Genomic DNA, 24,897 nt, shown 5'->3' on the forward strand with positions numbered 1-24,897 from the left:
TTGGGCCTAATGCAGCCCAGCTGGTTTTAAACGCGCCTTATCAGGTTAAAATGACCGTAAATTCTTTACTTCCTTACTTACCTCCACTGAATGCTGGGACTTCAGGCATGTGACACAAAGCTTTGATGAACAGAAACCTTAATTTCCTGCAGCCTCATGTGGCAATTGGTACAATTGCTTCCTGAGCTATTGGTGTCCCTCTTGCCCTATTCAGAGCTTCCTTGCTTGTGGTTATGCCATCATATGATTCCCCATTGTTTTCCTCTAACAGTTTCAATGTTTCAGGTCACACCCTCAGGGATTGATTAATTTCAAACTGATTTTTATATAAGGCCAGCTATTTACCTCCCTGCTTCCATTTTAAGACTGCCAGTGGATTTTACATTCCTTTGACAATGTTGTATCTCAACATTTATTGTCAAAATAAAGAAATTTAGATTTTTTTTCCCCCAGTGTTATAAAGTTAGAATTTTCTGTTTTACATCTTGGTCTACGATTCATCTTGAAGTATGTTTAAGTGTATAGTGTTTCTATTTAGATTTTTTTTACATGTGCTAGTCTAGTTATTGTGGTCATATATATTGGGAAGACATTTTCTATTGAATTACCTTTTCTTCCATTCTGTAAGCTCACATGATCAAGTTTATAATGGATCTATCTCTGCATTCTACTGTGTTGAATTGATTAATTAACTTACACTTTTTTTCTGAAACTACATTCCCTGGTTAACATAACTTTAAGGTAAGCCTTGAAATAAATTGGTGTCAGAACTCTTGGCTAATTAATTTGGAATTATTTCATTCACCTGAATCTCCTGTCTTTAAACATAAGTTTTCTAAGCAGTTTGTCCATACTCACTAAATAGCTCAGTGAGAGGCCTCAAAGCATGCATTGAGATTGGAAGGCAAGTTTGGAGAGATTGACATCTTGGTAATGAATTTTTGATTCCTTAAATATGATACGCTCATTTATTTACGTCCCATAATTTTTTATCCTAGTTTTGTACTTTTTCTCTTATATAAGTTATATTTGAAATAACCTGTAGTTGTTAAATGAGAGAAAAATTGTGGGGACACAGTTAGAATATGTATCTTCTTTTACTCTAATGTATATGCATGTAGAAAAAAAGTTAGTTAATAGTTGAAAACAGGAGATGATGTTGGTTTTAAAAAGATAGATGGGTTAATGAAATTTGACTTTTGGTGGCTAATAACATAAATGAGAAGGTATGCTAGGAGAAAATTAGGATATCTACTAAAGATTGTATAATAATATATCAGAAAAGTATATCACAGGAATATTAGTACCACTGAAAGTACTAACTGTTGAGTGTGTGTTCTTTATGTATTTCAATATATTCTATGTAATATATAATACGTACATCATCTTTTCATAAATACCGTTTCATTTTTCCTCAATTGCATTCTTATCCCTTTTTACAGTCAAGGACACAAAAGAGAACCACAGTTGCCCACATGTGCTAGCAAGCATGAAATTTGGACATTCTGAATTTGAGAACGCATTCTTAGTCTCAATGACAATGCTTATTTTCTTGGTTGGATGTATGGACATTTTTATATTCTAAGATTTATGGTGTCCATGGCCCATGGTGCAGCATATGGCTGTATTCATATCCATGGTCTGCACTACCACTGGAGACCATGCTGAGGTCTATAGTGTTTAGTGACACAAGAAACCACATGACAATCCATGATCTTTAACCTCACAGAATGTAAAGGGCAAGGAAGCTAATGTTGCCATAGTATTGATGGCTGCAGGCTCACAGTTGAGAAAGAGAGACATGGAAGGCTTCTGTGAGAACACCCCTCGGAAAAACAACAGCCTAGACAGAAAGCCATCAAACCAAACTCTTAACAATTGTAAGAAGGATGCCGAAAATGCTCCATCTTGTCTCTGCACAGATGGTAGGCAGGACAAATTTTGGGTGGAAGATTTTGGGGCCGGGTTTGTCGTCTTCTTCTTCTTCTTCTTCTTCTTCTTCTTCTTCTTCTTCTTCTTCTTCTTCTTCTTCTTCTTCTTCTTCTTCTTCTCCTCCTCCTCCTCCTCCTCCTCCTCCTCCTCCTCCTCCTCTTCCTCCTCAGTGTCACATTTTATTATGTTTCTTTTTTAATGTATACATTTAGACATGAATGAAATAAACTACATATGGCAGGAAGAACCATAAACAATCAAGAATTATATAAATGTTACATTCATAGTGGTTTGGCTATTTGTATTTGGCAAACTTGAAGTAAACATCTTTCCTATCTTGCTGGATCTAAATTTCTGAATGGAGATCAATATCTATCATATCTCATCTCTATTAAGTTAAAACATCTATTTTGATCTAAAAACAACTTAACCCCTAACCTACTGAGCTTAGCTGTAAGACTAAACTATCTGGTCTTCACTCCATCAGAGATTTGAGAAGGAATAAAACTTTTGTGTTCTTATCTCTCCACTGGAAGTCCGGCTTGCCTATAGGAGATAGCTGCAGCAGGCTCTATTTCGAGTCTCAGCTAGGATGAACCCATAGACTTCCTGGGGCCTCCCCTACTCCTGCTTTCTGGCAAATCTCAGAGATGCCCCACAGCACCTATTTCCTTTCTCTCATAAAGCCCTCTCTTTCCCACTCTCCCTACTCCTAATCCATACTCCTGCTCCACTCCCCATCCTCTCTCTTACCCAGTTTCCTCCCTGCATCCACCTCCAATGCCTATTTTATTTCTCCTTCTCAGTGAGATTCAAGCATTCTCCCTTGGGCCCTACTTGTAACTTACCTTTTTTGGGTCTGTCATGATTGTAGCATGGTTACCCTGTACTTATAAACAAGTACATACCATGCATTTCCTTTGGGAGTTTGGGTTAAGGTCCTACTTTAGACCCATCCCACGGAGAGAAAACCAAATTCCTGGCACTAGTAATCTTACTCTGCTATGGTGGTTGACAGGAACTTATCATAACTCCTCTGAGAGGCTTCACCCAGAAGCTGATGGGAAGAGATGCAGAGACACACAGGCAAACATTAGACAGAACTTGGGAAGTCCTATGGAAGAGTTGAGGGGAATTATTGAGGATCCAGAAAGTCCAGACTCCACAAAAAAAAAAAAAAAAAAAAAAAAAAACCTACAGAGTCAACTAACTTGGTCTCACGAGGGCTCACAGATGCTGAACCACCAAACAAAGAGAATACATAGACTGGACCTAGACTATATATATATCAGATGTGCAGCTTGGTTTTCATGAGGTTCCACCAACAACTGGGGCGAGGCCTCTCTGTTGCCTCTCTTTGGATCCCATTCTCCTAACAGGGCTGCCTTGTTTGGCCTTAGTTGGAAAGAATGCACGCTTTCTGCGGGGAAGGGAAGGGAAGGGACTTAATGTGACAGGGCTTGTTCGTACCCATGAGGGACATCCCCTTTCTCTGGGAGAAGAAGAAGGGAGAATGGGTGGGGCGAGTGCAAGGTGAGGGCCTTAGAGGGGAGGAGGGCACCTACAATCAGGCTGTAAACTAAATAACAAAAACCAACCAAACAAAAAGAATTCTGAAGTGTAGCTCTCCACAATTGATGGCTTCTGGCAAGAGGGGAAGGATTCAGTTTCCTTTAAGGGACTGGCCACCAGGAGTATGACCATGCTTCAGTCAGTATATGCACAACACAGATTGAACTTGTCTTTCTTTCTTTCTTTCTTTCTTTCTTTCTTTTGTTCTTTCTTTATTTCTTTTTTGTTTCTTCCCTCTTCTTCCTTCTTTTTCTTGAGGGGACTGTCACAAGGATAAGCAGGGACTGACTTGGGAGGGCTGGATAATTAGTGTGATGGTAGGGTTCATGATATGAAATTCCCAAATTATCAACACAAATATTATAAAAGAAAAGGTTTACAGATTATCTGAGGACAGTGAAGTAATAATAGTATAAGTCAGAGTTTGGTGATGAAAACTCTGCAATCTGTAAGCTACCCGTAAACCTTCTCTCAATAGTGTTAAGCTTGAAAGAAGATAATACCAAAAAGTTGTATCATTCTAAAGATGACTTTAGAGAGGTCTCTGAATCTACCTTTCCTGGGTAACAATGGAATAGACTCCAGTGCTGTAAAAGAATGTCTACCAGGATCCAATAAGGGACATAATTTAGAAAGTCACAGATAGATCCAAAATGCAAAGGCTAAGATTAGGCCAAAACCATGATTTTAAGGGAAAGTTGAGAGGAATTATTAGATGCACAGCTTTTAGCTTAGGTATATCTTTCCGATGAGAAAAAAAAATATATTAATCACAAAAATCTCAACATTACATTGAAAAATACATGTATGTTATTTTAGCTTAAAATGTAAAAAGGAGATGGGAAATTAAAGAATTCTCATAAAATAAGTACGTTTGTAATAAAGCACTGGATTCTGGTGCCTTGTCAACTTTTATTAGCTATCAAATTTATTTGACAGGCATAATATCCACTTAAAGAGACACTGAGATAAGCATAGATAGCAATGTTTCCTTAGCAATTCTTTCAAATGGGCCTTTATATGACAGTAACATTCCTTTGTACTGAGAGAACAAGCAAAGATTTTTGGAAAGCAGTGTATGTTTCTTTCAACTTGTAGTAAAGTAGCCAAATAAATAAAATGATGCATTTGTTCTGCATTGGGTTAATGATGTGTGCTCAGACTATGCTGTAATCTCCTATAATTTCATAGAAAATGCCAAATGTGGAGGCTATTCATACGACCCATACCATATCTTACAACACTACAAAACACTCTACATGTGATATGATTTTATTCATTCCAATTACACTGAGCACATCATGCTCAAGACCTACATTTATTTGAAAACATTTAGGCAAATACTCATGAATGCAGGGAAATCACATCCAGCAAACCGTGACTGTGGAAGAGATGAAATAATCAGGTTCCTTCACATTCACACACATAATTATATATCTAGATAAACAGATGATTATATATGTAGATAAAGGGCGATCAATCACAATCACATATCAAGAATTAGCTTCTCAGTAGTAGTAGGAGCCCCGCTTGAGGATGTAGGGCCTTCTAGGTTTACTCTCATACAGCTGCCTTTTCAGAATGTAAGGGATTTTTCTCTTGATCACTTCTTCCTTCTCATTTTTGTCACTGCCATTATCAAGAATACCTTCCTGAATGACCTAAAACAAGGAAAACACAAAGGGAAGTTATATGCAGTCTACATTTCACTTTACGTATTTTGAGCACAATGTGCTTGTTGGATCCGAGAAGCTATTTTATCAGATGACAGAGAATTATCAACGACTGAGATGGAGTCATTATGATTATGTCCTTTCTCTGTTCTTCAGCCTACCTCTTTTCAAAAATCGATTTTACATACTCTAACTAAAGAACTGCACAAGAGATATATTCAAGTTAGTTTTGAGGCTTTGTATATATAATGGCAGCCTAGAAGGATGTGAAATGTATCACAATAAATGCACTTCTGAATCTGACATGCCATTTGAATAAGAGGGTATAACAGACTTTTACTTTGACTCAAGTCAGTTAGTAACATATCTTGAAAGCCATTGCAATGACCAGTTTCCTAAACAAAGAAAGAGTTGCCTACTCCAAGTATCTTAGATGTAGAATTCAACAAATTTGGAAACTTTGTTTAAATAGCTAAAATTTCCTAAGGTTACTGCTGTCTCCTAAACCTTGGGGTCACAATAACAAATACTGATGTTTCAACTCTAACACACATGCATGGCATCCTATCACCATGCACTTCTGTCAGGCAATGCAGGTTTTTAATCTTTGGTTTGTATAAAGTATGTAGTCTGTAATTACTTGCACTATGCTCAGAATGATATTATCATTTGATTTTTAAATGACTCAACAGTTAAAATAACAAGAGTTCCAGTGTTATGTTCAGTTGACTTATATGCTAATTAGTTTATTGAGAGTCTTTCTTGTCTGGATAAATAAGGTGTAATTGGCATTTCCCTCAGCTAAGATATGAATTTCAAGTTTTATTTGGCTAACTAGGGTTTTAAAGACTGTACCATTTAGCTGGAATTAAAATTAAAGGATAAAGAGCACAACAAGTAAATTTGAACTAGCCTTTTTGTTTTTTTCATCTGGAAAGCATTGTTTTTGTTTACCAGTCTGCATAAACCAGCAGTTCTGGTGGCATTTTCTCCTGCCACAAGTTATCCCTCTGGCAGCCACTCACAGGCTTGTTACACTAACAGGGAGGGCAGCCTCAGACCTGCAACACTAGTATAATCCCACAATGTTAAACATCGTCAAAGCTCTCACAGCTTGATCTGAAAAATAACAGTTTAACAACTGGAAAAGTATAATATAACTCCATGTTCCTTTTCAGGAACATTCTGTTATCTTCTTTTCATTCAATTTTTGATACTTCTTCCCAAACTCTAATTTATTGTCTAGTGAAATGTATGTCAGGGAAATACAAACTCATATGTTTGTTGAGAATGCTATTTTGATAATTAGTAGATTACTAAAAATTTCAGCTCCCCCTCCCCTTTAAAGATAGGTCAACCAGACATGGCAGGGCACACATGTGATACTAGCTCTTGTGAGGCAGGCACAGGAGGATTGCTACGAGTCTGAGACCACTCTGAGTATATAGTATGTCTTAGGCAGCCAGGGATACATATCAACAAGCCCTTGTCTCAAAGCCAGGAAACAAGCAAAAAGCATAAATAAATACTCTAAGTCTACATCCACATGCATCTATAAAGCCATTCTTTCTTTAATGACATCTTTCTTGCTTGTTCTAAGAGTAGATAAGTGGTTTTTGTTTTTTGTTTTTTTTTTGTTTTGTTTTGTTTTTTTTTTTGAGACAGGATCTCTCTGTGTAGCCTGGCTTTCCTAGACTCACTTTGTAGACCAGGTTGGCCTCGAACTCACATCAATCCTTTGTGTCCCTGACTGCTGGGATTAAAGGCGTGTACCACCATGCCTGGCTGAAAAGTGATTTTTGAAGTTAGACTGATTGCTATTACACATGCACATGCTCCTATTACTCATTTTAAAAATTAAGAAATAGTTTACTTGCCTAGTAATCAATTTAAAAAGCTGAAAAACAATTCCTATGCATATGCTACTCTGTGAGTTGCAACTAGAACCCCTTTGTTCTTTGTCCTATTTTTCTTTGAAACTTTTGTATTGTTTGTTTATTGCTAAGTACACCTTATTTTTTTTATTTTAGCAAAATAATTGGAGTTACTTAAATTTCTTAATGCATGTCACTATTACCAATGTAGGGAAAAACTGCCTCAGCATTGCCACCCATTTACATATACGGTTTAAATGCACCTTAAGACATGTAACCATCCTTTTAAGAGTGAGGAGAACAGAGTTTGGAGTTAAGAAGTGTTGTTGACTTGACAATATGGCTTATCACTTTCTGTTATTTTTAAGTCTCCCTGCTATGATGTCATCAGGGTTTAGGATTGAGGACAAAAGGGAGCTCACTGGTACAATGACTCTTGGGCCCATCTGTGGGATCTGCTGTACCTCCCAGTGTTGAAAGGCCCTGCTGTGGCAGATTTTCTGGAGCTGCAATATTGTCAGCATCGCTTCCAAGCTAAAACCATCTAGGACAAGGGGAAGTTTCCTTTTTCCAACAAGATCGTCATCAGGCATTTCTCCTGCTTCCTCAGCTGGGCTGTTCAGGTTATTTATAAGGCTGCAAACATTTAGCAAGGTCATTTTCCAAGAGGGAGCAGTGGCTTTACTGATCTGAAACAATGAAAAAACATATTGAAATTAAAGTCTGTTAGAAGAGGATGGAGTCTGCTTTGATTGTGTTAAACCATCATAAGTTCTACTTGCAATAAATCTATGGCTGCATCAGCCTGTTTTATTGTTCTCTTAACACACAGTCGTTCAAGTCTATGAGCACAAGAACACTCACTCTGTTTTCAAAAAACCTGTAATCTTTTCTACTGCATGCCTTGAGCAACGCTACCCAGCCATTGCATGCAATGTTCTGAGTTTGTATATTATTTTAGAAAAAAAAATTCCCTTTTATTTCAGGACTATCTTGTTCGTTACCAGTCAATATGCAATTTAAAATTTACATTTGGAAGATTCTTTAGACATCACTTTTCCCCTTCCATTTCTCCCTCTGCCCTACCCAAGTATTCTCCTTCAAACCCCTCCCCTCTCTCCCCACACCGAATATAGCCTCTTTGTTTTGGTATTGTTCTTGTTAGTACACACATATGATTGTGTATATGTATGCACAAATGCATATAAATGCAGCCTGCTGAGTCTGGTTTTCTCGGTAGTGTGTATAGTGAAAACTATACACACACCTCAACTATTTTAAAAGAACATTCTATACTGTCAAGTATAGGATGGAAATGGTAAGACTTTTAAATGAAATATCCTGAGAACTTGCATGCTAATATCCAGTGGCATGTGTATGTGGGTTAGTAGAACATAGAATAGACTGGAATGGAATATTACAATGTGTTTCCTCGGCACATTTGAACACAGAAGGTATGTGGAAAAAAAAAGTTGAGGCAACAGACTGCATCGTATACTTTTTTTTTTTTTTTTCTGTCTAACAAACTGCCACTGTAGCTCCTGTCCTGCACAGAAATAAAGCTGGAGCAAAAGATAACTAAGGACACACACACACCTGATAATATATTTGAAGGAAATTTAATGTCTAAATAATAAACTCATGTATAGTCCTGGTCAAGTGTGTTCCATTATTAAATGTGACATAAGAGCTATGGTTAACAGTTAACGACCCATGATTCACTGATATAAGATCAGCTTAGCAGTTGATGAATTCAAGGATTTCAACAAGTTGAAAGTAACTGAATTCATCAGGTGTCATCTAGTTCTATAGCTTAATATCTGAATACAGAAAACGTGAGCATTTGCAACAGATCTTGAATTCCAGTGGCTTGTTCAAAAGTATGCACGGGCGCTCCCAGCATATATAAGAGTTTGAGTCTGATTACAAAATTTATTTAGCTTCCAATGAAAGCATGCTATACGAGTACCGTTTCCTAATGAAACTGTCCTCCAATGCCTGTAGTGATAAATGTTTAAAAAATATCGTGAGAATAACAAACAAATCCTTCTGACCGTGACTCTCTTTTCCATTTGAATTCAATGGAATTTCTCCCGCCTAGATATTTTAGCAATAGTGCTTCAATGTCTAAATAACTTTATCCTAAAGTAGTGATTGTTTGCATACTTAATTTAAACAGTGGAAAGAGGGAAGATGATCTCTAGAGTTTTTAATAATGGAACTGAAATAACAGAATCAAGTACTATTCTCATTAAAATTTTGAATGAAGTCATTTGGTTAGAGTGGTCTCTAGAGTTCTCACTTACATATTACTCCCAACAAACAAAAATTGCTGAATGACAAAAGTGAATGACAAATAATGTCATAGAAAGACATGAGATGTGTGTTTTATTTTTATCCTGCAGCAAATTGGAGTGGTTTTACATCTGGATAAATTCTCATCAAAGTTTGCATCGTACTGATCTCAGTTGAAGTGAAACAACATAATTTAAATATTTTCTCTTGAACTGTTTAGGCTGCTCAAGCAAACCTTTGCACGATCTTTTCTTCAGAGGAGAAAATGACACCATTTCAGATAGTGAATTTATTTTTCTTGTATTTGCTTGGTCAGAGAGCAGAACCCAAACTCTCACATGTGCTCAGAATGGTAGCACTTACAAACAGTTGTTACATTTTGGAGATTATTTAGAACATATATGTGTAAACAATGTATACATAGAATTTCAAAAATATAATCTATTCTAAGACACCAAGGACTTCATATGTAACCTAAGGGAGTATTAATTGACTCCATATATCCTCCTACCTTCGAAACAAAAAGAATGTAGCCATCTGTATCTGACTGAGCACTAAAAAAGCATTTATTAAAGTTATGTGAATAAATTTCTTATTGATATTAACTAAGTTTATAAAGCAGACTTGTAAAGAGGATGTTTCTGATATGCAATTAACAAAATAATGATTGGATTCTATTCAATAAATAAATACAATTTTGGTACATTTTGGTAAATCTTGGCCATCATTGAATTCTATATGGTCTTAGATTTTACCACATTGTCTCTTCAGGACCATAGCAGTGTTTAAGTGTTAAGTCCTAGCTTTGCCACAAACGTGTTTAATTCTGCATGTCCCAAGAGGTGTGTTCACCTAAAGAATGCCTCTGTCTTTTAATTGGTAACTGTATTCTAACCATCAATATTGATACACAATAATTTACTAAGTCTGAATCAATTAATTTCATATGATAGTATGTTAATGCAATATATTGTAACAGTTTTGTTCCCACACAAGGTTGGTAATCAGAAAAGGTGCTCTCAAGGTTGCAAAATTTTGCTCAGAATACAGAAATGTACTGGACTCATTCAATAAATATTAAATATATGTGACTATGACTTTTGAAAGAGTGAGAATGTAAACTCATAGTTAATGGAGTGTGTAATAACCTATCAGAAAATCTTAGTCTTGTTGACTGACTCAGTTACACAATATTGAATAACCAGAAGTCAAGGTTTTAGGATTTAAAGGTTGATGTTTGTCTCTCCATAGCTTTCTTTTGTACCATAGTTCCCTCCATGTTGCAATGAAGCCATGTTTTAGAAAAATCTATTTTATTTTCCACAACCAATAAAAATGTCAAACCTTCAACTAGGTTTAGTTTTTATTTAGCCTCCCACCAATATGCCTGTCATTGTGCCAATATAATAATGATAAAAACAAATAAATATTAAGTATGTTTGTATATCTCCATAACATCATCTATGGCTGCTTAATATATTGAAATATATCAGTTGTCAGTCCTATAGATATTTTCTCTTTCATATCAACACCTGTGACTCCTGAGAAGAAGAAAACATATTTCAAATACGAAATGTCTCCCAAAGACCTTTATAGCTTTGAGGTAGTTAACTATACATATATTGATTTGCAAACAAAATAATATGATGTTTAGAGTGGGTATTCATATGTTTTTGAACTGTTTGTTAAAGAAAAGAAAAAAGTTACCTTTGATGCATGTACATTTGTCAGTAAATCTGCCTCTACAGCTCTCATATCCTCTTCTGAATCTGAATAAAATCAAAACCACATGTTTATTATGTAATCACCTATCATGTAAGTGTATTGTAACAAACATATTCTAAATTAATAAGAATTAGGCTTTGAAGCTTACAGTCTTCTGCAGGTAATTCTTTCTATTCAGTATTCAGGAAGAAACATACCGCGTGTTAGTTTTATGCTGACAGCTACAAAAGTGCAATCACTTCTGAGAAAATAAGCACCTGGTAATTTGCTAAGCAAAGTATTCATGACTTAGAATTGTTTCATCATCGGATCTCAGTAAAACATTTAATTATACTGTATAATGTAGACATCATCAGTTATGCTGCACTAGGTCAGTCTTAGGAGCAACAGTTCACACATTCAGAAAATATGTATGTAATAAAGAGCACAAGATATGAATACAATTGCTTTTTATTTTATTTTATGGAAAGCAACGTGGAATTACTAGTGATTTTGAAATAAGAATGATACTGAGATTCATTTCATTACAAATGTCATTTTATAAAATACTCTTTGAAAGAATTGGTTTCTGCTTTACACAAGAAGTTTGAACTGTGTGCTTTCAATTTTACCATAAGCACATGAGGAAATGGCTTAAGCAAAAGCGGAGCTCTCCATCAACACATGCTAAGTAGGACTGAGAATGGATCCTTGATTCACTTTGGAACACATTTCCTGAGGTTCCATTTATGAGTATCAGATAGAGCAATATTTAGAAGCAAAATTTAGAAATACTAAACAGTAGTAGAGTGCTTTAATATCTGCTGGTCTCGTGTGATTAAAAAAAAAAAAAAAAAAAAAAAAAAAAAAAAGGCAGAGCTTAAAACTGCCCCGTCTTTTACTCTAGTTATTGAAACATGAGACCCACCTGGTGCAAACAACTGATAAAATGCATATAAGAACGAAGTTATTCCAGAGACACTTTTGGTGTTTTGCTACAGATATATGCTTGGTTGTTTGTTTTTCAAAACGAATGATAAAAGTAATTCTATTAATCACTGATGAAAATGTGCACTTGTCACAGAAAATGGTTTGAAATGCTAGTATTCGGAATTTAAACAAAAACCATTTTAGAACTTCTATGACTTAATAAAATCATAGTTATAGAAAACTCTAATGTCTGATAAAATATTTACAATGTCTTATGCTAACAAAATAACTAAATCATTCTAAACAAATCACATTCTATTCTGATAGCTATCTTTGTACTTAGAAATCTCAGCAGGAGTTCTAATCACACTTAAGAGTCCAGCTTATTCAGTACAACATCTACAAGTATCAGGTAAGTGATTTTGCTTCATTTATCTATAAGGTTTTCCACACTGATGTCTTTGTTCAAGTATTTTTCAAATTATAATCAAAACACATTGCAATCATCAAAATATTTCATATTACTCTTTTCAATCTATTTTATTTCCAAGGCAAGTTGATACATATCTGCTAACAATACATTCCTTCTCCTTAGCTACTATATACAAAATCCTCTAAAGCTAAATTTATCACAGATATAAGTATACCAATTTTATGGTTATAGTTTGTGCCAACTTAAATTACAGTCAGAGAAGCAACAGCTATATTCATATCGTGATTCTGTTATGATGAAAGACTATAAAATGTGCTTTCAGAAAAGACTTGGGCATTTTATGTAGCATTAGAAACAATATTCTGTAAATAATGTTTAATCATTTATTTATTGATATTTTTTCACATGTTCTAACACCCATATAGAGTTAATAATAATTTGAGACAATAACAACCTAAGAGAGTGAGTAAACATGAGAATAAAAGATTGTGAATGGGATCTTTTAATGTCTGCATGCTGACAAGCACTGCTTCTGTTCCCTTAATAATGGCCAGCCCAATTCAGCTTTTCATCCCTCTTTTAGTACTTTTATTTATTTTCTCTTTAGTGGTTACAAGCCAAAGGAGAATATGTTGCATTTCCTTGAAACCCCTATACTGCTTTGTAGATTTTTAAAAAGGAAAATGAACGTTTCAGTTCTTATAATCAGAATGTGAAAGATAAAAACAGAGGCAGAGAGACAGAGACAGAGAGAGACAGAGATAGAGACAGACAGAGACAGACAGATAAACAGACAGACAGACAGACAGACAGACAGACACACACACACACACACACACACACACACACAGAGAGAGAGAGAGAGAGAGAGAGAGAGAGAGAGAGAGAGAGAGAGAGAGAGAGAGAGAGAGAGAGAGAGAGTCTTCCTGAAATCATTAACCTGAGTAGCATCAGTCTGTAAAAGAAATCACTTCAGGGAGTTTGAGATGCAGTTGAGCTTACCTGAGCACAGACTCCAGGAGCTGAAAGCCAGGAGCGCCAGGCACACCAGCTGGAGGTTCATTCCTACCATCATCTCTCAGACTTCTGACAGGCAGGTCCACACAGCCAGAAAGACACTGAAGGAGCTTTCTCTCTCTTTCTCTCTCTCTCTCTCTCGGTGCTTTCTCTTGCCTTCAGCTGGCTTTGAATGTGAGTGAACTATGAAAGATGCTCTGGCCATTCCCTATATATATATGAGCTGCAGGGTGATGTCATGACTGCACAGGATGTACACTGCATCATCTTTATCCCTCCCCTTATCTCCCCACTCCCCCTCCTATTCCTTTGTCCCTCATCTCATGTAATACCCATGAACCTTGATTGAAAGTGACGATCTTCCCTAATTGCAGCTGTTGCTCAGGATCTCTGACTCACAGCAAGAGTTGTTCAAAAGCAGTGCCATATACAGCATAGTAAGGAGCAAGCCTGGTGCCATTCTTTCCTAATTTTCCCTCATGCCCCCACTCCAAGAATTTGTCATTTTGTTTTCTGGTAAAGTGATTTTTAAAAAATACTCCTAATATTTAAGTAAAAGCTCTAGGGGAAGTTACTGGCTCCTTATACTTGGAAGAGTGAATGGCTTGGGGTATATTTTCTGGTAACACAAAGTTCTGAGCACATGTTTTATTGTTTCAAAACTCATAAAGAGTTTTCATAGTGTGTACTAAAACAGGAAAAGAAATAGGCAAAAGCTGGAATTAATAGTGGGATCACAAAGCAATCTAAAGAAAAATTTAAAAATCAGTACAAAAGGAAGAAAATTAGTTCTAATGAATAGTATTATTTTCTACTCACTTGAAAGTTTATTATATATAACTGAGGAGAGACTAAATTACATATACTGTCTTCCAATTGGATGTCTTAAAGAGTGGTTATAGAATAAAGACCTAAATAGGTTGTTGTTAGAAGATAAACTATAAATTGTTGTGTTAACGATGCCTTTCAGATTCACTATATTTTTACTAAATTTTTTAAATCTTTCTTGATTTCTTACTGATGTTGTATCTCCCCCTCATCTTTATTCATAATCCCTTTTCACTGTTCTTTTGCATTATATCAACTGTCCCCCTCAGTTTATCCTCTTTTTGTAGTAAACAAATAAACAAACAAAAATGAGACTGCTTTCAGACAGAAAAAAAAAATCTATACACCTACCATCCACCAGAGTCACATTTCTAAGAGGGAAATATCAGGTAATTTGTTAGTTACACTGCTATTCTTTCCTTCTGTCAGCTCTTCAAAGTAAATTGCTCAGATGCCTTTTGGGGTGTCACTTTATTCCTCTATTAGGTATTTGATAACAAAAGAAATGGTCTGAACTGGTGTTAGGGATGAGAATAGTTGAAATCAAGGATTTCTGTGATTTGTTTAACTAAAAAAAGCACTAATCCTATAACAACAACTAAGAGAAAATCCACATTATATTGAATTATTAATTACAAATAGTTTATATAATAAAGATACAGTCATATAACTCAATGTCCAAAAGTTAAATAGAAGTTTTCTTTTATTATTAGTTTATTTATTTATTTATTTATTTATTTTTTGTTTCCGTGAAACAAATGTACCAAATCTGTTCACCTCAAATAGTTTTCTCTAAAAGATGATTAACTGGCAAACCTGAAGTATGCAGAAATGTTTTATTCCGCTAGGGGGAGCAGTGGAAGTTTAAAAGGCCTTTTCTCTGTGAGAAGGCTTGCTTTTCTATCATTAACCCAGCATCTGTGTGACAGAATCATTTTAGGTCTATTTTAATGAGAAAGTCCATAAATTATATATTTTGTATAATATTTAAATGAATTACTTTCTTTGCATTTTAAATTGTAAAACACAAAGAATAATCTTTGAAAAGGTGTTAAAATGTGTGCAAGCTGACTGATAGTAAAAGGCAAATGTGATGCTTATCACCCCGAAGTGATTTCCTAGCAAGTGAAACTTAAGGAACTGCTTATAAGTGTATTCCTAATTAATCATCTCATTTTTAGCATATCATATGAATATTCATTATTAACATGAGAATTATTGTAGGGATATAATAAATACTAAGGATAAATACAAGAACACATTATCAACCAATGTCAAATGACTGAAAGCCAAAAAGGTTCTCTTTGGTAATATTCCTTATTATCAAAAGAAATAGATATTTTTTCTGATGAGATTACAATGCTTATAAATGTGGCCTTTAATTGGTATTTCCCTTTTACCTTAGTTTATTTCAGCTATAGAAATAGTATTAAAGGATCTGTTTCAGCTAGAAGTCACAGGTGCCCAGTGGTCACTGCTCAGTGCCTGTGAATCTTCCCAAGAGAACAGCCGAAAGTGGCCTCACAGAGTCTCAGCTATTTTTATGCAAAATAACAGAGTCCTGGCAGAGAAACAAATAGCTCACCAAGTGCCTCGAGAAATATAACAAGGCCCATACTGTAAATGGCGCAGAGACCTTTCAGAATAAATGATTTCAGTATTTTAACATAATGAAAAGAACTAAAAGCCTATCAACTCAGACACCTAAAGCTCAAGGATCATCGCAGAAGATGAGGCAGAAGGTTTATAAGAGCTTTAGGAACTGGAAGTTTGCTGTAAGATTTTGTCTCTAAATGTCTAAAGCTGTCAGAAGATACATGCCAATGTTTCATCAACATGACTGCCTAAACATGACCTGAACCCACAGGCATCAGTGGACAAGCTCACATGAACAGGGGAGCAGGCAGGAAGAAGCTCAAGAGAGCTCAACTCTACACAAAAACTACAGGCAACTGAAGAGTGCTAAGAGTGGGAGAAATGATCTTCTCCAAGGGAAGAATATATCAAATGATTTAGCAATAACAAATGGTCAGTTTTGAAAGCATACATACAAGTCTCATTGAATAGACTTGTATGTCTATTCACACACTTACACACACTTACACACACACACACACACACAAACACACAATCACCAAGAATTAAAGAGAAAAAAAAAAAAACCAGACTTCATGTATTTGAAAGACAGAAATGGGAGGTGAGTTCATTGTAGCTTTTGGAAGAATGCAATGGAAGGAGAAAATGACGTAATTGTAATTTCAAAAAATATTTAGAAATAAGAATAAAACATGTAAATAAAACATCATCAGAAGCGATGTCTCTTTTCGTAAAGGGCTCGTAGTGCAAGCGTGAACCTTGAGTTTGGATATCTAGAAGCAATGTAAAATATTAGAAGTGCCACGTGCTCCTGTTAACTCTACACTGCAGGTGGACAGAGTGGGAGCAGAAGAAAACTTGAGTGCTTGTGTCCAGCAAACCTAAGCAAATCAATGAGTTTCAAGTTCAATGATAGACTCTGTCTGAAAGAACTATTAAATACCCACTTTCAAATCTCTGATCTCCATACACATTCATAGGTGCAGATCCATTCACCTGCATGCATATGTATACGTACAATGTCACACACAGACGCTGAAACCCGAATGATGCCTTTCACACGGTGTTTTAGGCATCTTTTGGGAGAGACACGTGAACAATTTTTATTCTTCAGACGTTTTGCCTGGGACAACTGCTTTATGGAGTAATAAGTGCTTGTGCTCATCTGTGACACTTCCTGCGTTAGCCATCTAGTCTCAGGTCACAGTCTCCATGACAGGGTCGCCAGTGATGGCACAGACTCCACAGTAGGTGGACCTCAACATTTGGAAAGTCTTCTGTTGCACACATTCATTAGGCAGTTTCTCTAATCAACAGAGACAGCGAAGTAATGGACAATTATAAAACAGCGATGTTTTAATTTGCTTATCTTGGAGACCGGAGAGCGAGAAACCACCTGATGGACAGTGGTCATGCAGGTCCACACCAGCTCCTCCTGAGCCTTGAGAGATTTCATCACATCACTGAACCCACCCTCGGCTTGCTGAGGCTTCTGAACTGACCTACGTCCTCACTTTATGACTAGTCTCCTTTTCCTAACAGCCACAGCCTGCTGCCTTCTTTTGACGGTCCTGGATATCCCTTGTGATAGTATTGCTTATTTAAAAAAAATACTTTCTTTTGTGATGTGAACCAATGAAACCTTCCCAAGTTATAAATCTAAAATATTCCCACTTCCTTTTGTTTTCCATAGATTTTTTTCAAATACTTGTGTTTTTCATGACAAACTGCAGATGGAAAGGACTCAGTATGTCTTCAGAAAGTTTACAACCTACAATTGCTTAAAATTTACATACCCAGGCCTAATGAAAATACTAATTTTTAGATGCTTTTCATGTAGTTTTCATGTCAAGCTTGTCACTCTTTTGAGACACAGTCTCTGAAATCTCCATAATTCTTTTTCAGTCTGATGTGAACATTTCAAGTCACGTAGCTTTCTCAGTTTTTGCAGGTCATCCTTTCCCTCCATGGCTAAGGAAATCAACCTCGAAAAATGGCATTGAGGGAGATCACCCTGGAGCCATGGGCCTTTATCAGCTCAATGCTCAGATAAATTGTGGCTTTAGTTTTATTCTCTAAATGCATCTCGGTCTTGAGCTGTGGCTGTGAGTCATCTGAACAAACAATATGTCAGACTCCTATAAGCCCAATTGATTTTTTTTCTGTTCAATTAAAGACCATTTTCAGGACATAATGATAGATATGTGTGTACACACACCCACACATATACACTATCTTATACACTAAATGTGTATTGCACAGGCATTAGAGATTTCGGTAAATGGAAACCAAATGGCCAATTTCCCACTGTAAGCCTAAGCATGCTTCACCCATAATCTCTACAAATTCCCAGCTCAATTTTGATGGTTCTTCCAGTTTCTGTTGCTATATCCTTATAGGTGATTAACTTGGAATAGTTCGTGATGGGTTTCTATAGTCAAGGCTAAATTTACATCTAAAACTCAAATTATAACCCCTGGCTTGTTTGTGATGTGCATGTTAATGGGTTAGCACATTTAATGAAGACTCTTCTACAGTGTCACACTGCTGACTTCAGTTACTATCTTCTGTCTCATGTTTAAGAAAACAGACACCTGTAGAGTCACTACCCCTGATAGTGATGAGTATGTAATGTAACAAAGGACAACAAAATGTCCTTGTATGGTGTCCTTCTAAGTAAAGACAAAAATAAAAATCTTTTGCCAGTCATCTTCACGGGTTTTCTTCTTTTTCCAAATTAGTGTAATTATCTGGCAACCTTCCTACTACTGCATCCCTTTCATACAGGTCCTCCGATTGTGGTGACCCCACCCCTACCAGTTATTTTACTGCAACTTTGTAGCTGAAGTTTTGCTACTGTTGTTAATCATAATGTAAATATCTGTGTGTTCTGATGGTCTTAGGTGACCATTGTGAAAGGATTCTTCCACCTACTGCCTGTGAGCCACTAATCCAGAGTAAGACAATTTTCGTCAAGGTAATAATGGTATCTTATGAAATTTGTGGGTGTTTCCACAACATCGGCAACATGTCAAGTTGAGATTCATTTTAGTTACTGTTTATCAATAGCAGATTTGCTTTTTTAAAAGTGTAACTTCTTTTTTCATTTCTTTTCATGTTTCTGTGGATCAAAGACAGTGAGTGACCTATGTACGGTGGAAAAACAATCTGGCTGTGAACTACAACACTATGGCTCAATAAAATACCTGTTTTTTTTCTTGGCCTTAAGACATTAATAGTGTATTTGACAAAGTGATAGTTTATATTACTTCATTCTTGTTCCTGTTATTTGTTTTCAACTTACATTACTTGCATATGCATATGAGCATAAAGCTCATGGTATGAGCTTGAAATCCGCTCTTGGCCCTTATAGCCTTAATACTAGAATCTCTGAGTGCTGTAATTGAATATATAATTATGCACATAGTGATTTTCCTGACTCTTTCATTGGAGGAACATCCTGTCCACAGTTTTAGCATTTTCTGAGCTACTTACTCACCATAGCCCCTTCCTCTTGTGTTTTGTTTCACTTTTTAGAATTATGATTTGCTGAGTTGCATATAATCAAATGTCTGGATGGCTTCATCTGTTTGTTCCTCTCTTCTATCTCCAAACAGTTTTGAGCTAGCAAAAGCCCATGGGAGTCCAGGTCTGCTACTAAATTGTGTCCCATACCCATGTGCTTTGTCTTCTTTTATTATCCCCACCCAGCTTCAGGTCAAAGCCCCTGTCCAGTCATGGCCCCTCATCTCTAAATCATTCTTGATCTCTCCCATTGCAGACATTGCCCAGCATGCAGAATTGGTTCCTGTAATTCGCTACTTAAACACTATGGAAGTTTCTGTTTGTACTTAGAACGTCTTGACCTCAACCTAGAGCGGCAGAGTGGGGCCCCATCTCTTTGTCACCATATTTTATCATTCTCCACTTTTTATTCTCCCTAAATTTCAGAACCTTTTTAATATTTTTTACAAACATGTCCACCTTTTTTCATAAAAAACTAAAATGAATATTATGATTAGATTAGTATTTAAGCAAAGACTCCCTGATGACTCTTACAGTAGAGGAAATCTATCCTTCACTGTTAGAAAATGGCCCCAGTTATGGGACTTACTTTGACTAAAGAGAAGTTAGAAAACAGAAAGGAAGTTGACTTGATATGCATTTGAAGCATAATGCTTGATTTCTTCTTTCCCTGCCATGCCTAAAGCATAACTTTCATTCAATAAGCCCAACACCAAAAGAAATATATGTCAAAAGCAATCCCACTCGACATAAACCTTGTCATATAAATCAGAGTTTTCTGCAATTAAGCTAGGTTTGCCTGAATTAGTAGTAGTGTGAGCAGGTTTAACTCACCAGTTTTAAATAATTTAGCTTTGGAGTGATTTGTCATGGAGTATCTTTATTATAATAGCTGATTGTTATTGCTCTGCTCATTGGTAACCGGTTCAGTCATTTTTCAGTTTTGTCTATTTATTTTTGCCATTTGTATATAAAAGACCTTCTTTGTCTTGTTCTCCTAAGCTACCAGAACACAAAATAGTGTTTCTGGGTAGTAAGCATTCTGTAAATATTGATAATAAAATGAGTAAATGAAATTTCAAACATCCTTACCAGTTACATAACCGGCATCTTTTCCTTACATCTCAAAAAGGACATTTTATGCTCTTGTCTATAAAGGGTAGCTATTATGAAAGAAATATTTTGAGATGAATCTTAGCCACGTGAAAAGGTAGGAGAGAACTTCCTTTCAGTGAATCTTGAGTATTTTTTTAAATTGCAGGTGACATTTTGCAAGTTGCCGTTGAGAGGTAAGTGGGTGTAAGTTGTACTAACATCACTTGTAAGGCTCCCCAGTTTAGTGAATCACTTTGAACAAAGTCACTATGCAGTTGTCAGAGATGAAGTCAAGAATGAACAGTGTCACCTAGAAACAGCCATTGCAAGGAATATCATAGAACTACAAGTAATCTAAATCTGAATCTCAAATCGGTTTATAGAAATTGTCTATGAGAGATATGTTGCCAGGTTAATTTGTTTTCACACAAAACAAAAGCATAAAAAATAACAAGATTATACTATACACAATGTGAAGACTTCTAAAAATAAAAGGATAATAGATGGTTTAAGTGTAGGTACGTACTCTTGTTGGGGTATTGGTAAAAGAAAAATTATTCCATTGCCAATGCAGTTGATTTTTTGTTTGTTTGTTTTTTTAAATTTTATTTTATTAATTTATTCATATTACATCTCAATGTTTATCCCATCCCTTGTATCCCCCCATTCCTCCCTCCCTCCCATTTTCCCCTTACTCCCCTCCCCTATGACTGTGACTAAGGGAACCTCCTCCCCCTGTATATGCTCATAGGGTATCAAGTCTTTTCTTGGTAGCCTGCTATCCTTCCTCTGAGTGCCACCAGGTCTCCCCCTCCAGGGGATGTGGTCATCTTTGTTAAACTGATAGTACAATATTCAATTCAGACAGGCCAGAAAGATTTTGTTTGAATATGCTGCAGAAAATGTTATTTCAATAAAGGATAAGCTAATGCTTTTAACTTGAGAGTACACCAAGTAAAATAATAACATGCTTAGGCTTTAGATTCCTTGTCATTATATTAGCCTGGCTTTCTTCCCTTTGTACATGGCACAGATCTTAAACACATCGACCCTTTACCTCAGAATTTTTTTTTTTTTTTTACTGTGAAAACTTAAGTGGACTCTGAAGGCACTGGATTGCTTTAAGTGGGCACAACGAGGAATTAAAGTGAGCTTCCAGTCTGACCAGAGGGCTAGCAGTAGGAAAAGAGAACATTTCCCACTCTGCACTCTAGGTGGAGGCACTTGTATGTAAGAGTAGCCGCGACAGCTGGCATCTCTCGTTGATACTAGACAATATTTTGAGTATCATCATGAGTCACTGACTCAGTGTACACTAGACCTGGAAAAAGTTATGTAGAACTAGTCCTGGACTTTTACTTTTCACAGAGGGAAATGAAGGTTAGATATTGTTAAGCAGATTAAAAATTGCCATTGCTACTTTTACAATGTTTGTTCTCATGGCCCAAATCTAGCCTCACACCATGCCCTGAGGGTAGGTATTCATGGAATATCAGTCTAACTATTTGGAGCAACCGACTTACTCTGAGAGTTTCTCTTCTTGTTAGTCCTGCATCCCCCTAAGGTGGACAACTGTGATGTTAGACATTGTTGTTATTAGTCTCTTGCCTTTGGTGTATTCGATTCTGCTGCTATATTTTCATGTATATCTAGATCACAGACTGTCTACTCAAATTATCTCTTCATACATTATTTAATGTCATTATCTTTTTTTGGTTGTTGTTGTTCTTTGTCATGGCTAGATTTGACGTCAGGTGGAAATGTTCATGAGGTTTGATACATATTCAAGTGCTTAAGAGACTCAAGCAAGTAGCCTGTGTCATTTAAGACTTATGAGAAGTGTCTGTGCTTGCTTGGATATTTTTCTGCTTGAATGGGAAAAACATATCTGAGGGACTATTGATGTTAAACTTCATAGATCTTAATAATCATCTTTCATTGTCATCAAGGAAGTTCCCTGCTATTCTGATAATAATAGCATTTCAGAATACTGCTTCAATAAGGAAGCTCTCGCTTTTAGATTCATTACTATGCATGGAGTATTCTTTGGTTATTTGTATTGTTTTCAATAATCTCCCTCTCGTATAGTTTATTAAACTTAATTTAAATGTGATTTCATAAAGAATTGAGGGATATAGCACTTTATAATTTATCTTGTCATATCTACACTAATAATCCTTTCAATGGCTGGTATTATTGAATTTCCTCTTTTTATTGTCTGCTTAAATTTGTTAAATATTTATTGGTTTTATTCACCCTTTCACAAGATGACCTAAGCATTTGTACATTTTCCCACTACTTATTTTCTGTTGCACTAGCTGTCATTCTTAACACTTTTATTTATTTACTTTTTTGTTATTTTGTATTAAACTGATGTAGCTTCTCTATTTTCTGTGGATAAGCTTTAGAACATTAGTTTCAATAGTGTTCTTTTCCTAAAATATACATTAAATCAATGAGTTTTATCAGACCATGATTATAATAACTTCAACTATTTTTTATTGTCTTTATCATTCATCAATACCAAATCACATCAAAGATCTTTTCCACTTACTGTAATATTAAATTAAAATTTTTATTAGAATTAATTTTATAAAGTTAAAAATATATGTGTAGATTAAGCAAGCATGTCGTTAAAATCAATGGACAAAAAAAAAAAAAAAAAAAAAAAAAGAAATTGAAAGAAAGACATGGAAAGGCATGAAGTTAAAAATTTTTTAAATAGTACAGAGAAACTTAGGCATAGAGTACAATCTTAAGAAGAAAAAAATAATATACTAACTTGGAGGTGTACTAGATTCCTGAAAGGATCTAAAATGATCGACTTGACATATCAAAAAGTTATAAAAACAAAAGAGAGCAAAGTAAATTAATAGAATGAAGAAAAACCAGAACAGAAACAAATAGAGACTAGAAAAAACAACTAAGATAGAAGAAAATAATTCCACAGATAATAAGAAAATAGTCTGTAGAATTATGTATTGGCAAATTGGATGACCTAGAAGAATTAAGCAAATTCTTACATATATAGAACCTATGAGGTAGAAGATGTGCTCAGACCCATAATAAATAGGAAGAATGAATCAATCATAAAAAGGTCTCACATTAAAGAAAATCTCAGAGCTTGGTGTCTTCATGGATAAATTCTAAAATACTTAGGAAGAAATACAGGTTAAAGAAAGAGAAACCTGAGTGAAAATGGATGGGTCATATGAGTAAGTCCCTTAAAAAGGACACTTAGTGTCTCCTTATGTTCTCAACCCCGTCCCCGGAAATGACATACTGTGTCTAAAGCAACCATGGGTTAAATATTTTGAAGCCAGAAACCAAAATAAAGCTTTCTGCTTTATTAAACTAAGTTTCTTGGGCATTTTGTGACATAGTAATAAGGTAAAAAGTTATTATGAGCTCCTCAAGTAGACATTGTGACAAGCTTAATTTTTATAGCATCTTCACTTCTACAAGAGGTCATTTACAATATGACTTCTAGAGAAAAATAGAAGCCTCAGTCATTTACTAGCCTAATATTGAAAATTTATATATATTTATAAATTTATTTATATAAATTTAAATTTTATAAATTTATTTATTTATATACAAATAAATACATATATATTTTATTTGTCTATACTCATGAACAAGAACACACCAAAATTAACCTATTTTGATTGATTAGAATGTCTTTGGGAACTATTCTGCACTCAAGAACATAACACTCAACTTCACCTATTGGACGAACGAACATGAAAGAATCAATATTTTCTCTTAATAACTAAACATTAATCACCTTTATTCCTTACAGTAATCTTGTTTTCACATGTGTGACCATTATTTTAGATTCTAATTTTTTTTATTCTGATGTTTCTATACTAATGTCTAGACCACTGGTTTCTTTGGGCAATATAGTCTCCTTGCTTTAAATAGAAACCTATCAATTACCTGATTAAATAATTCTAATATTGAGAAGCCTAGTATGTCCCCTTTACTCTCCTCATCATCTACAGAGGATAAAGCAGTCCAGCTTACAAGCAGCACTTAGGATAAATGACATAAGAAATGTGAATCATTGCCTTTAGTTCTTTGTTTGGGAGTAGGATCCTTTAAATTTTTCCTCCTTCCACATGAACATGTTTATTGATATTGCTAATTTTCTGGTCTTGCTTATGCAGCCATTTCTAAGGTAGTCTGTTTCATGGTGGACTTCTTGGTATTCTGGCTTACACAAGCTTTCCATGCCTTCTTTCCCAAAGCCATCAATTTAAAGACTATGATGTAGATGTATCCACTGAGGATGAGGTGACCATGACGGCTCTTGACCTCTACATTGTATCCACATGTGGTTTTCTGTGGTGATCGCCATTTACTGTAAAGAGAGGCTTCTTTGATGAGAATTGATAGCTACACTTTTCTGTACGTAGGAGGG

General features: G+C 35.5%; 1 protein-coding gene across 2 annotated transcripts; it reads right to left on the bottom strand.

Moving 5' to 3' along the window:
* Positions 1-4,758: 4,758 nt before the first annotated feature.
* On the bottom strand, positions 4,759-13,552 carry Nts (neurotensin). Of its 2 annotated transcripts, none has more exons than XM_051139629.1 (4): positions 13,416-13,552; positions 11,054-11,115; positions 7,516-7,740; positions 4,759-5,165 (listed from the first exon to the last, which is right to left on the bottom strand). In XM_051139629.1, the coding sequence occupies exons 1-4, from the start codon at positions 13,486-13,488 to the stop codon at positions 5,013-5,015; spliced, it is 513 nt and encodes a 170-aa protein (XP_050995586.1). In that variant the 5' UTR covers positions 13,489-13,552; the 3' UTR covers positions 4,759-5,012. The 2 variants fall into 2 exon arrangements, with proteins under 2 accessions (XP_050995586.1, XP_050995585.1); XM_051139628.1 differs by having other exon boundaries at positions 7,474-7,740.
* Between the last annotated feature and the right edge of the window lie 11,345 nt (positions 13,553-24,897).

The sequence above is a fragment of the Acomys russatus genome, chromosome 31 (genome assembly GCF_903995435.1).
Source record: "Acomys russatus chromosome 31, mAcoRus1.1, whole genome shotgun sequence".
In the NCBI taxonomy this organism is placed as follows: domain Eukaryota; kingdom Metazoa; phylum Chordata; class Mammalia; order Rodentia; family Muridae; genus Acomys; species Acomys russatus.